The sequence below is a fragment of the Enhydra lutris genome, unplaced genomic scaffold, assembly GCF_002288905.1.
Source record: "Enhydra lutris kenyoni isolate GAN:26980312 unplaced genomic scaffold, ASM228890v2 scaffoldscaffold14, whole genome shotgun sequence".
NCBI lineage: Eukaryota > Metazoa > Chordata > Mammalia > Carnivora > Mustelidae > Enhydra > Enhydra lutris.
Window position 1 is genome coordinate 20,845,473 of NW_019154098.1, and position 14,710 is coordinate 20,860,182.

Below are 14,710 nucleotides of genomic sequence, written 5' to 3' on the forward strand. Positions count from 1 at the left end.
GTACCATCTAGAATAACTCACTGGAAAAAGAACTTCTTGAATTCTGGACGTGTTCACAAGAATGACTCCTTCTCCCCCTCCACATCTGCTCACCTCCAGGGCAATACTTGAGATCTCAACCACATGGAATACGGCTACTTCTCAGAAGTCTTAAAAATCCAGCATCCCACTTTCTGGCTACATCTCCCCATCCCTTAACCAGTTGTTACAGGAAGCTGGTACAGCCAGGGGCAGATCCGTGATGCATTTTATCTGAACTTACCCAATTTGAAGAGCCCTCTCTAAGAAAGATTATTCCAATTACAAATCGAAAAGTGGTATAAAAATGAATGCTTATAAGACAAGAAATAAAAATAAATCACTAAATTTTAGAAGTAGATACCACATTACAAAATTCACTAAGAATCGTAACATTTAAATTAATAAATTTGTGCCTCTATAATTCTTTTTTCGTACTTATGGGCTGCATATGTTTGGCTGCATTCATGAATATGCAATTGACCTAGCACTAGTTATTGATAAGTACATCAATTCCCTTTGCAAAGTAACATCAACTTTGCATAAACCAAATTTAAGAGTCTTCCCGCATGTTCCATTCCCTTTCGTTGGTGTATTTATCTATCTCTGCATAAATTAACACTATCTTAATGATGGTAGCTTTAAAACAAATGTTTCAATTCATCCTTCCAGGTTTGTTTTTCTTTTTTTATGGTTGTCTTTGGGTATTCTTGGTTCCTTTCATTTCCATATACGTTTCGAATTGGCTTATTAAATTCTAAGAGAGCTATTTCTGTGATGTTGATTGAGACAACATTGATCTACACATAAATTGGGGTGTCGTCTTAACCATATTGATCATCTTAACCATAATGAGCCTTTCAATCTATGAATGTAGTTTTACCTTCATTTTCTTAAACATTCTTTAAATTCTCTCATTATCATTACGTCATGTTTGTTGTAGGCTTAGACACTTTCTTTATTAGCTTTATTCCTAGAAACTTAATAATTTTGATGCTGTAATAGATGGCATCTTTTTAATTTCATTTATGATGGTTCTGATATATAGAAACATTGATCTTAGTATGGCTGAACTGTAAAAATCTGAATACAAATAGTCAATCTGTAGATTCATTTGTATTTTCTGGATATGCACTCACATCATCTGTAAATAATGATCCTTTTATTTCTTTGTTTCCACTTATTGTGATTCTTACCTCCTGTTCTTGCAATTTAGAACTTCTGCTATGATGTTGGTGAAAACTGGTGATGAGAGCTGTGCTCATCTCATTCCCAATGTCAGGAGAGAAGTGGTCAAGATTTCATCATTGAATATGATATTTAATAGTTCCTGTTGTTGTTGTTGATATTCCCTTTCATATTAAACATGGTACCCTCTATGTCTAGCTTGCTAATATGTTTTGAAACATGAAAGGGTGTATGTTTAATTAAATGTTTTTCAGAATTTCTGGAGTCCTAACTGAAAATGTTTATTTTTGAAGTGAAAAAGAGTGGCATTTTCCCAGGTCATTCTTCTTTGGCAGGCCTTGAATATCAGTTCAGTTTGAGCAACTTTCTGTTTGAGCTTCTCAGTCTCGTACCACTGCCTTGCTTATAAATTGGTGAATGACTTGAAAGGAATAATAGTACAGAATGCATAGCTCACCTGGTGTGTTTCTCATCTCCTCCAGATCAGGCCCCTAAAGTCCTATTCAATTTGGTAGCTCCCCTGTGCCTTCAAATTTGTATCTGTTTTTTTGTTTTGTCTTGCCTTTTTTTTTTTTTTTTTTTGGACTCAGGTAGTCATTCATAGCAGAAGGATTAATGCAAGTGAATTTCTCATAGCTTATGCACAGAAATCTGAATTTTGTTTTATTAATGGTGTACGAAATTTCTTTCACCTTTACACCTTAGCATTGATGATTTATGTAAATTAAGAATATTGTCAAATTTGAGAATACCTCTCTAAGGTCTTTCCATATATGAGCTGTTGGATTTAGCTAGCTCTGACCCTGTACATTTCAAACATTGTTTCTTTTCCACAACTCACACATTTTTTGTGCTGGATGTCCCCAGGACACATTCCTGTGACGATCTGATCTCTGCCCCTGCACTTTTTCACCATGACTCTGGATAGATCTGCACAGTAAGTGGTAAGAGTATTCTTGGAAGCTAGTCCTAGACTGAAATTATTAGCAGTGACTATACCCGGAAGTAACTGCAAATGATGTAAGCCTGTCCCATGAAGTCCAAACTAAATGTTTTCCCCACTCAAGTTCCTCCTGGTAATCTCCCAAAATATTTGTGTCCACTTCCATAACCAGGTGATACAAAGAGAAGTCTGACGTAGGGAAGCTGGAGCAGAAGGAGACAATAATGTTAAGCTGTGTGTTCTCAATGAGGATGATATCACCTCAAGGATATAAAAGTCAGTTCTAGGGGGTGGAAAATCTTACGCTCTTTTATACATAAAGCAAAAATATACACACAATGCACAATAGATTTATAGTCCATGGGTGGTATTAAGATTTCATAGGGGGGGCAATTAGAAAAAAAAGTCTAAAAAGGCTGATTAAGGAGGAAATAGTTTCTTTTCTTTCTTCTTCTTCTTTTTTTTTTTTTTAATGTTGAGAGATATTCTTTTAACCTGTTGAGGATTAAATGCTTTACTTTACAAACTCTGCCAAGACATATGGCCATGTGCATTGATAAGGCTCCAGTTAGGGTCTTAGGAAGGACCCAAGTAAGTGCCAGGCTCTGAAGCCAAAGCTTCATTAGCTTCATGGTAAAACCACCCAAAATCCATATTACAGAAAGAGTCATCATTATGAGGAGTCCATCTAGCTCATCTCCAGCTGTGAGAATTTCAATCACAAGTGAACATACAGTGCCGGCCATTGAATCAGTAATAGGTATAGCAAATTCTTTACAGCGCTACTACACTCTGTCCCTGCCCTCAAATGTAGGCAGAAGGAAAATTCTCAAAGGTATGAGTTGGAAAAGGACAGGGGGAGAGGAGATATTAAGCTACGGGACGAGGAGAGGAACCACAGCGTCAGCTTACCCTGCACCAATTCGCCTGCCCAAGAACACACCATACGTGACGGGGAGGCCACAACTGATCAAGTAGTTGCTCAGGCATATGTGGAAGGAAGGCTTCAGGGTACCCATCAAGGCTGCAGAATTCTGTTACCTGTGGCACTGAGTTTCCTCAGTTCTGTACATTTGCACAAGTATCTTTTGCCACCCCTCAAAGGCCTTTCCTCCCATTTCCATAAACATGTCACTGTTCTTCAAAATTCGCTGAGGTCTTATTATCAATCCAGGCTTACTCTCCCACATGGTTCCTATAGTAGTTATATAGTTACTCCGTATTCTAATTCTTTCTGAGAAAGTCCCATATCCTAGCTTCATAAGTAGTCTATGAGCTCCTTGTAATAAAATTGTGATTCTCATTTGGTTTTGTACCTTTAAACTAAGTGGAGAAACACCAGTATGGACTGCTGACCATCAGGGGCCGCTGGAACCTGCTATCATTGTGAGGGCTCATAGGAAGATGAGATGAAGGAGTGCTTGGATAATAAAGAGGAGGCCACTTCTGTTTTATAACAGGAAAGCAGTCATTTTATGTAGGATTGGGACAGGACAAAATACAAGAGTATGAATACATATACTTAGAGTTTCTAATCTGTTACTAAATCCCAGATACAGAATCATTATTATTTCACTCAGTTAAAGAAGACAATTACACTGGGATGCTGGAGTGGTTCAGTCAGTGGAGTGTATGGCTCTAGATTTCAACTCAGGTCATGGTCTCAGGGTCATAAGATCGAGCCCCAGGTTGGGCTCCGTGCTCAGCGGGGTATCTGCTTGAGACTCTTTCTCTCCCTCTGCCCTTCCTTCCTGCTCTCTCTTTCTCTCTCTCTCAAATAAGTAAAATCTTTAAAAGGAAAAAAGGAAGGAAGAAGAAGGGGAAATGAGGAAGAAAGAAAGAAAGAGGAAGGAAGGATAGAGAGAGAGAGAGAGAGAGAGGGAGGTGGAAGGAAATTTCTACTGTCCTTTGCTAACTTGAGGTTTTTTTTAAATTTTTTAATCTTTTAATTTCTTTTCGGTGTACCAGAATTCATTGTTTATGCACCACACCCAGTCCTCCATGCAATACATGCCCTCCATAATACCCACCACCAAGCTTACCCAACCTCCCACCCCCCACCCCTTCAAAACCCTCAGATTGTTTCTCAGAGTCCACAGTCTCTCATCGTTCGTCTCCCCCTCCAATTTCCCCCAACTCCCTTCTCCTCTCCATCTTCCCATGTCCTCCATGTTATTTCTTATGCTCCACAAATAAGTGAAACCATATAATTGACTTGCTACCTTAAGTTTTAATAATTGTTTTCTACTACTGAACACACTATATGGTCATGATACCCATTTTAGTTATATCAAGGATTACAACCAGCAGATTCTAGGACATAGTTCAATACAGAAAGTACCAAAACTTTACGTTTGATTCTGTACCTGAATTTCTGTTTAATCTTGTCCAAGGTCTTTATTTATTTTTTTAGACACATTGTTTATGTATGAAAGGAACAGCTAAGACACAAAGAAAGAGAAGAACTCCTATGTTACAAGAAAGAAAAAGGATCATTTTCATGATACAGAACCTTTCAGAATATATCAAGGTATGCGTGATTTGCTTCAAATTGCCACTGGAGAAAAGGAAAATGCAGCTTACCCTTCTTACCAATGGGCCCAGTCTTGCCAATGTTGCCCTGGTCTCCTGCATCACCCAGCTCCCCCTTAATTCCTGAAAAGCAAAGCATGTCATTTTTTTTTTTAAAGACCTTATTGATTTATTTGACAGACAGAGATCACAAGTAGGCAGAGAGGCAGGCAGAGAGAAAGGAAGGGAAGCAGACTCCCCACCGAGCAGAGAGCCTGATGCGGGGCTCGATTCCAGGACCCTAGGATAATGACCTGAGCCAAAGGCAGAGGCTTAACCCACTGAGCCACCCAGGCACCCCAAAGCATGTCATCTTTATATCCTAAGGTTTATATTCCCTTTGAAGATGTGGCTAATGCATGATATTCACTTGAAGGAAATGCCAAAAAGTGCATTCTTCTATCTGTGGCATGTGACATATATCCTAGGCTTCCTTATCTACTTTAATCACATTATAGTGTATGTATTAAAACTAAATGTGGATAAGTATGAAAATCCCGGACCTAGTGATATTGAAATGCTTACCAACACAGTATTTTTAAAAGGTCCATAGCAGAGAATGTTTAATCTAAAGGTCAAATAAAGGGCTGAGTGGAAGAATTCTTGCATTTTTTTCTAATTCTGTTCCTCTATAGATCTATTTTGGTTTCATTCTGGGAGTCTGTTTCCTCCCTAAAATTTGACTATCTTAGCCATTTTTAAAAATGGAAGGGAACATGTCATAAAACCTAGTGATCAAAGGAACATCAGATATTGTCCCACCAAGTTTCTGTAAAATATATATATAATCGGGGATCACTGAGGTCCTCCAAAATAGTTATCGATTTTGTTTTTTTCTATGATGACCTAAAAAACATTTACTGGTTATAAAGCTGTATCTCTGTGATAATAATTTTATAACTGATTGTATAAAATTATAGAATATTGTACATATTTAATGAATAAGAAGAGTTTAAATCAGCAGTTTTCAGATTGAGGTCACAAAGACCTGTGAGTCTTTTTTTTTTTTTTTCTCTATAACGTACTAAAGATTTTGAATCAGTGGTCTAGGGCTACCACCTTGTAGTAGTTGGCAGGAAATATGTCCAGTGCTTGGAAGACACACACTTAAACATCACAACAGTCTTTGTGTCATTCCCATCTTTGCTCTGCTCTTCCCACGCCCTGCCATTTGCTGACAGATTTTGGAACTAGGTGAATAAGTCAAGGGATCAGACAACTTCTTTCTGTCCCTTCTTATTATTCTCCTTACACTCTAGGTGAGCCAAAATGAGTTGCTTAGCAGTGGCTTCTGAGAAGAGACAGCTATCAATCCAACGTGTTTCTAAAACTCACCATCTCTTAGATGTCTCTGGAGACTGCTATTGCCTAGAGTTCCTGGAGTGTCCCACTCCTGCCCACCCTAAGGAGGCAGCTTGAGAAATGAATTGAGTCTTGGGGACAATGTCATAGGAGCTCTTTGGTGGCAAGTAAATTCATGTCTGAAATAGATTTCATTCACCTTTGGAGCAGAGAGTGTTACGAAAGCTGCTAATTTCCAGGGCAAGGCCAGGAGAGGAAAGTAATTTTAATACTAGAACATCAAATTCATGTCATTACACTTACCTTTTGGCCCCATGCGTCCCACTTTGCCATGTTTCCCCTCCTCTCCTGGATCTCCCTTTTCACCATCATCTCCTTTTGAAATGGAAAATGAAAGAGTGGAGCAGCTTAAATAATAACACAGCACATCCTCCCCAGGATATGGTGGTGAACATGGTTGGAATCCATTCCTCAGCCCAGCGCTTGCCTTATAACTCCGATGTGACTATGTGTATACAGGCTCCCATGGACTGGACACTCAGGGAAAGAGAGGACACTCCCAGTATCTTTTGTCGTTCACTTTTCTCCACATTGTTGGGGGAGGTCATTGAGATGATGTGACTGCCCACTGACCTGTGAACTAGACCTGGGCAATCGATCAAAAGCTCTTCACCCCATCCCCTCTCTTGAAACATACGAGCTGTCCACCATTCCCATAGTAGGAGCCATTTCAATGATGCAGCCTTGAGAGAGTGAAGTGTTGTTGAGACATCTGGCTGGTATATGTGACCGAATACTGATAAGCTCTATATGAACTTTTGAGACTCTGGCAGGCAAGTGTGCAGACCTTGTCCTACCACCACTGAAGACAAGCCTCATCTGTAACTTCCCTTGCTTATTAACACTACCACCCACCAATCTGGATTGGTCTGCCTCTTCCCTTGTCTCCCCTTGCCCTCAGTGTATGAGGTGGGGGTGGGGGGCAGTTTCAAATTTTCTGCAAGAAATTCCCAATTTTCAAACCTACTAACTTTATGTTTAAAGACATATCTTTGCTGGCGATTTCCTGAGAACTTTATTTGGTTTGACAAATCTTCTTTTTTTTAATTGAAGTGTAGTTGACAATATTACATTAGTTTTAGGTGTATGACATACTGATCTGACAAGTCTATTGATTGTAAAACACCATCTGACATCATACAACGCTATTAAAATAGCATGGACTATATTCCCTATGCTATGTCTTTCATCTCTATGATTTATTCATTTCATAACTTTAAGTCTGTACCTCTTAAACCCCTTCACCCATTTTGCCCATCTCCCTATTTCCCTCCCCTCTGGCAACCACCAGCAAGTTCTCTGTATTTATGCATCTGTTTCTACTTTTTGTTTATTTGTTCATTTATTTTGTTTTTTAGACTCTACATACAAGCAAAATTATATGGTATTTGTCTTTGTCTGGCTTATTTTATTTAACATAATATACTCTAGGTCCATCCATGTTTTTGCAAATGGTAAGATCTCATTCTTTTTTTATGGCTGAGTAATATTCTATTGTGTGTATACATGTATATTCATAGACATTATATGTGTGTATGCATATACACACATATATAAATATATATATAAAATATATATATATATATATAAATCTGATATGACAAATCTTTATTTTTGCTGGAGAATTTGGCCAGTTCTAGAAGCATGAACATGTATAAACATGTATATTGATGTGTGATACATATATAAAGAATATAAATATATATTTTTATATAATTATCTAAATACATAAAAATATATAAATGATAATTTATCCTTTGTAAATTACTACTCTCTGACTGCATGCTTGAGAACCCCCAAATTGTAGGCATAAACCAGGAAGCTAAGAACAGAAGACAGCTAAGAATGGGGATGCAAAGCAGTTCTGTGTGAGCAGTGACTGTCTTGGTCATAGATGGGTCTAGCCCTAGCACCTGCCCAGTCAAGAACTGAATGAGCACCTTAATGAAAGTGTCCTGGGGGCACCTGGGTGACTCAGTCCGTTAAGCATCCAACTCTTGATTTCGGCTCAGGTCAAGATCTCAGGGTCATAGGATTAAGCCCCGAGTTGGGCTCTGTGCTCACTGGGGAGTCTGCTTAGGATTCTCTCTCTCTCTCTCTCTCCCTGACCCCTCACTTGCTCCCCCCTACTTAAATGCTCTCGCTAAAATAAATAAATCCTACAAAAGAGAAAAAAGGAAAGAGAAATGTCCTGGACTGTAAATCAGGAGCGCTGGATTTTCACATTATGTCAGTCACTGATGGACTGAGCAAACCTTCAAAAGTCAGTGATCGAGCTTATTGGCTTTGAAGTAGGACAGATATGGCCTTTCTCAGCTTGACCACTCGTTATCTGGGGAAAGTTGGGTATGTGACCCCCTTTTCTGAGTCTCATTTTTCCCTCCTGCAAATTGAACTAATAACACCTACAAAAGGAGGGCCCTTGTAAGAAGTTTAATAAGATAAAATGCATTAAAGATATGGAACATAATTGTGCCATGGTAGCTCTTGCTATTCTCTACTTTTCCTCATCCTTAATGTGGACTTCATACCTGCCCTCCCTACCTCTCTCAGTTGTTTTAGGATCAACAAAGTAAGTATGTAAATGTGCTTTGAAACTAAAGAGCACAACACACACACAACATTTTGACCAGCTATCTGCATATTCACACACAGTCTCAAGACAGGAAGGAGTCCATCCCTCACCAGTGGAAAGAAGTAGAAAGAAGACTTCTAAAGGCAAGTGAAGTACCTTGGATGAGAGAGTTTGGGCGAGGGAAAGTGGAGATGTCATTCATTCATCCAGAAAAGAAACATAATCAGCCATTCTCTATTTTTTCTGAGAGCAGAGTGTTAATATCTAAATGAAAGCATTAGCCAAGTATGGAAGAGTTCGATTTCCACTCATGAGATTGGTCAAGCATTAAAACACTTCACATGTGGGGCTCTAAAGTCTCCTTCTGGAGAAGGTTTTCAAAAAAGAACACACAGAAGACTTGTGTGATCAGACCAGAGGGGTGAAGTGGATGGATTAAATGGCATTTCTTTAGATAAAGTTAGTAGCAAATGTTTGTGAAGTAATTATAATGTGTTCCAACACTGTTAATTCTAGAAGGTGGAAACTATTATTGTGCCATTTTATGAGTGGAAAAACAGACTCAATGAGATTAATTGTTTGCCTATTATCATAGAGCTTGTGGGTGGTAGAACTAGGAATCAACATGTATTATCTCTATGCTTACAGATCCCTACCAATAAACAATTGTCCCTTCCAGTCTAGGACTCTGTGACCCTTCGCAGATTTTGAAGTTTAGATATTTGACATTGTGCCAAATTTTTCAGGGGGGGGGGGAAGGGGAGATCCAGAAAAAATGACTGTCTTTGTTTCTTTTTTAAAAAGAAAAATGATGGTGGCTCAGTCGTTGGGCATCTGCCTTGGGCTCAGGTCATGATTCCAGGGTCCTGGGATTGAGCTCCACATCAGTCTCCCTGCTCAGTGGGGAGCCTGCTTCTCCCTCTCCTTTGCTGCTTCCCCCCTGCTTGTGCTCTCTCTCTCATCTCTCTCTGTCAAATAAATATATAAAATCTTTAAAAAAAAAAAAAGAAAAAGAAAAAGAAAAATGTTGGGGCAGAAAAAAAAAAAAAAGTAGCCTAGTATCTCAATGACTTAATTCACAGGGAATGTATCCTTGAAGTAGTTTGGTGTCGCTGAGACCTGGCTTTGCCACTGACGAGCCCAGGGAACTTGGGAAGTCCTTGACCTTTTCCAAGTTTCGATTTACTCATTCGTAGAATGAACAAAATACCATCTTCTTCAGAGGGTTTTTAGGAATGGTAAAATTAGAAAAGTATTTTCCTTTAAGGAGCCATCTCTAACACTTTTAGGCTGGCCTAAATTCTCCGTTTAATTACCTCCATTGTTGAAAATAATGAACTTTAGACTGAGGGAGCCCATTTTTCTGTGCTGTTCCTTATACTCATCTGTGACTTGCAGGATGGCTGGGGTCACGAGTGCTTTATTCTAGCATCCCCATCATCTGACACAGTGTTTGTCTCTAATGCTTAATAAATACAGTTGAACGGGATATATCTTGTGAGCCATAAAACATTTTACAAATGCAATGGTAGTGTTTACAAAATACCAAGTGCCAAAGGAGTTTCTAGTCCTTGATAAGCATCCAATCATCTGGTCTCTACAACAGCCTTTGAGATGCATACTATTCTTAGCTCTGCTTTACAGATGAGGAAACGGGTCAAAGAAAGGTGAAGTAACTACTCAGGGTCACCTAGCTTGCAAGTAACAAAGCCAGGATTCAAACCAGGGCATTTGCCTTCAAAGCCCATGCTCTGAACAAACTCCATGATAGGGAACAAATTCATTTCTGGGTTTGGGATTGCTCTTCTGTAGAATGGGACCAAAGATGCACGGTCTGCTCACTAAAGGGCAAGATCAAATGCAGGCATGTATGGGAAGCACTTTGTGAATCATGAAACCACACAAATGTGAACTACTGGTGCCATCGTGATTTCTCCTCTGCCCCCCACCCCTTCCTATGAGCTTTCCCATTCATTTTCAAGCCCATATCTAAGTGAAAGCAGCTAGATGAGTGACTTAGTCATCTACTGCTCCCTGGTGGCTCCTGATGGAGACCTGGGAGGGTGAAAATGGGATTATTCTTCTGGTCTCTGTGCTTGCTTCCTAGCCTCGTGGTGAGCAGGCTGCTGGCAGAGATGAAGTAAACAACTTGTACCCTTGCCTTCAGCTTGTATCCTGGGATCATTTGATCTTTGGGACTTGTTTTAATGAGAACAGAAGAGAGGTATAAAAGCAAGCTATGGGAAGGGTCTCCTACGTGGCGCACAGTTGTCTGCTTTCATCCTCTTGGTAATAGTTCATTGGATTCGTCATGCAATTTAGCCTTTCTTTTTTCTTTTTAAAAATAGCTACTTACATTTTAAAAATTGAATGAAAAGCTATCCATTGAAATGAATTAATTTCAATTTTATAAAAATGATTTGTTCCCTCCCCACACCCCGGCCACCCGCTTGCTGGGATAATCTCTCCAGCAGAATTCCAGCAGAGCACACAGTTGACCAATTTTTCTCAGGTAAAGGGGTTCCCCCCCAACAAGCAAAAAGGCTTTTAAAATTAAATCCTACTTTGAAATGAAATAGCTTAACCTAGGTCAGTACCCCCTGCTCAAAGGAAGCAATTATTAAAAATTAGTGAATTGGTTTTGGAAATGCTAAAGAAAATGCACCAGAATCTGTACTTTTCCCACTGCCAAAATAATTTTATGGACTAGGGGAAAGTTGTTAGCAATTTTTTTCCTGATCAGCCTTAGAACTGAGTGAAGTAAGTGGTATGGAGTGATTTGTTAATGGGGCCAGGACTCTTCCCTAAAATATATCCTTCCCATCTCTAGCTACCCCTTCTTGCCGATTGTATTCTCACTCCTGGAAAGCTCTCTAGTCATATCAGTTATTCCCTGGACATTTCATACATACCAGGTATATCAATATGATGGTAAAATGGACTATCTCCCAGTGCTTTGACTTCCTTGATCACCACCTAGTCCTTTCACTGAAATAGTCAGCCTTCCTCAGGACCTACTATGTTGGCTTTCTCTCCATTCACTTACTTTATCAGTCCCTCTGTGCCTATCCCTACCTCCCTACATATCCTGAATTCCTTCAACTCAGTCATTCCCCCAGAGCTCTCCCTAAGGCAAAAGGAGAGCCTTCCTTTGGTAAAGAGTGCTCTGGAGCAAGTTATGTCATTTTTCTGAGTCTCCATTTCACCCATTAAATGGAAAAAAAATAATCATTACTTCATAGGATTATTGTGGCCTAATGGGGATGATGCATGAAAAGTGTTCTGCACAGTGCCTGGTGCTTGGCGAAGTTATCTGTTCTTCTTATACTGAGAACAGAAGGGAGGTATAAGAATGATTATCGTCGTCGTCATCATCATCAGAAATGACATCTCTTCTAAACCTCCCTTTCCATTCACTACCTCAATCCTTATCCTACAATCATCACTTACTTTTGTACTTGACTCTGCATACTAAGTAAATTTTCACACAATTAAAGATAAATAGAAATTAATATATACCTATTACTGAGACTTGGCAATTAACATGTTGCTATTGCTTCATCTATGTATTTTGACGGATTTTTTAAAAAAGTAAATTACAGACATCATGGCACAGCTTCCTTAAATACTTCAGCAAATCTCAAAACAGTAAGAACATTCTCCTATGTACACATAATATCATTATGTCAATCTTCAGTTCAACTTGGCTGCAGGGTTTTGCTAAAGTCACCTTTATAGAGTTCTGTGACCTTGATCATCTTGAGCCCAAACTACTGCGCTGTATATAAAGTATAAAAAAGAGATGAGCACTTAGAAAGAGGAACAGACATTCAGAGGAGTAAACTTGGGTTCGATGAAAACAAATCATGACAAAAATTCCATTTTGTCTTTTGGAAGGACTACTAATAAATCAAGAAACTGCCAAGACCACAGTGACTGGAAGAAGATACAGGTCCACTGGTCATTCACCGAAGACTATAGTTCCTGTGAAGCGGGGGTGATATATCGGTGAAATCCATGGGCTTCGATCTTACAGATCTTAAATTCAATCCCTCATTATATTCCTTTCCAGCTTTGTGAACTTGGGTGTGGTATTAACCTTTCAAAATTTCTGTTTTATCTGTAAATGGAAAGAATTAGAGTACCTGCCCGTTTTGTCTCCCAAATGGAGGGCTGTTTGCTTACTCTGAGACACATGGTACTTTGATTCATTGCGATAGCTTTGTGGTGGAAATTGCTGGTAGAGGAAGAAATCAATAAAAAGTTTTCTTAATTCCTTTTTTCCTTGTCAAACATATTGCCAGGAATGTTTAATGTTACCCAGACTCCTGCTGCCCATTCCCCAAAGGTGGGATTTTTCCAGTTTTCCAAAGGCCTTGTACCCTTAAAATGGTGCCAACCACTTGGTTAACAGGCGCCATCAGGAGAAGACAATCTATAATTAAAACCAGGCCTCTGCAAGCATGGCTCCCTGACCCCCTAAGGGAGCAGTGGTCATAAACTGCAGAGAGACTACAGGCCCGTGGTGACATTTCATCATGGCTCTTCTTTCCTCTTTTGAGACACTGAGGGGTTTTTCTTCATATTTCTTTTAATGGAAGCATAAAAAATGAGCAAGGGTGGTTTCTAAAAGAAGAATGATTTATAGATATTACTTCCATCTTCATTACCATGAGGCAACTGATCTGTGGTCAAGGGAGACCCAGACCTTGGCTAACCTGGCTTAACAACAAGAACAAACAACATAATAATAAACATTATGCTCTATGAATAGAAAAAAAAAAATCTTTCTATGACAGTAGGGCAGGGGTCCTCTAAGAGATTTTCTGAGGCTCTTTCCTAACACTTCCTCACCCTGTTATGATGAGAGTGCATGAAATGAGACCCTCCTTATAAAACAATTAACACCTTTTCTAATAATTTTAAAGCACTTGAAAAGTGTTTATTTTGGTCCTGCAGCAGGGATATGGTTACAGAAGAACCAAGTTCATGTCAGTCCATAGGAAACTGCCTGTCTCTAAGGAGAAAAGCTGTCCAAGGGAGACTCTTCTGAGGAAGAAAGCTGCTCTCAACCAAGATGCAGTTTGCCAAGGGTTTCAGCCTTTGGAACCACAGGTCTTTGGAAGCTTTGTGCGATGGGCAGAACAGGAGTTTTATGGTCTGTCATGGGCTGGATTGTTTCCTCACCCCCAAAATTCATATGTTGAAGCCCTACTCCCAGGTCTTCATCATGTAACTGTATTTAGACAGAAGGCCTTTAAAGAGGAGTTAAGTTAAATTCTGGCTGTTGGGACAATCCTAATCCAATCTGACTGGTGTCCTTAGGAGAGGAGGAAATTGGGACACACGAAAGGATGCAAGGGATGAATGCACGAATCCCTAAAAAGGCCATGTGAGGACACAGTGAGAAGGCGGCCATGTGCAAGCCAAGGAGAGAGGGCTTAGCGAAAAGAGACCAAATCTGTTGACTCCTTGACCTTGGACTTCCAGGTTCCAGAACTGCAAGACAATGACTTCCTGTTGTTGAAGCCACCCAGTGTGTGGTATTTTGTTATGGCAGCTCCAGCAAACTCATTCATCGTCACAGAGACCTGGGCTCAAATCCCATATCTCCACTTAACAGCTCTTTAATATTATACTAAATAAGTATTCTCTCTGCTTCAGCTTCCTAAACTAGAAAACTGAGGTAGTTACCCTTTTCTTATGGGGTTGCTTGAAGATTAAATGATATTATTGATGGCAGAGCTCGCAGAGGATACCTGTGCAACGAGTGGGCCCTTATCCATCCACTAAATATTAAGTGTAGAATGGGAACCTACAGGTTTCACCTTCCTGTGCCTCTGGTAACAGGCCCACACATCTCCATAGGAAACCACACTTGTTTATTCTTAGTCCATGTGGTTTGAACTTAACCCGCAGTGATTGGCTCAGCAGTGGGCACATGACGGGTAAGAGCCAGGGAGTCTCCATTTGTAGATAAGCCTCTCCCATAACTCAAGCAGTTAGAACTTTCAAAAATGGTGGCTTGCTCTTTCTGCAGGGGTAGCAGAGAG

General features: G+C 39.7%; 1 protein-coding gene across 1 annotated transcript in view; it reads right to left on the reverse strand.

Annotated features, from left to right (window-relative positions):
* The window catches only part of LOC111146801 (collectin subfamily member 10), a 36,089-nt gene that overhangs the window by 8,436 nt on the left and 12,943 nt on the right, over positions 1 to 14,710 (reverse strand). The window contains exons 2-3 of the mRNA XM_022502487.1: positions 6,326 to 6,397; positions 4,733 to 4,804 (exon numbers count right to left, since the gene is read on the reverse strand). Of these exons, the coding sequence (XP_022358195.1) occupies positions 4,733 to 4,804; positions 6,326 to 6,397 (144 nt within the window). The remainder of the gene's footprint in view (positions 1 to 4,732; positions 4,805 to 6,325; positions 6,398 to 14,710) is intronic.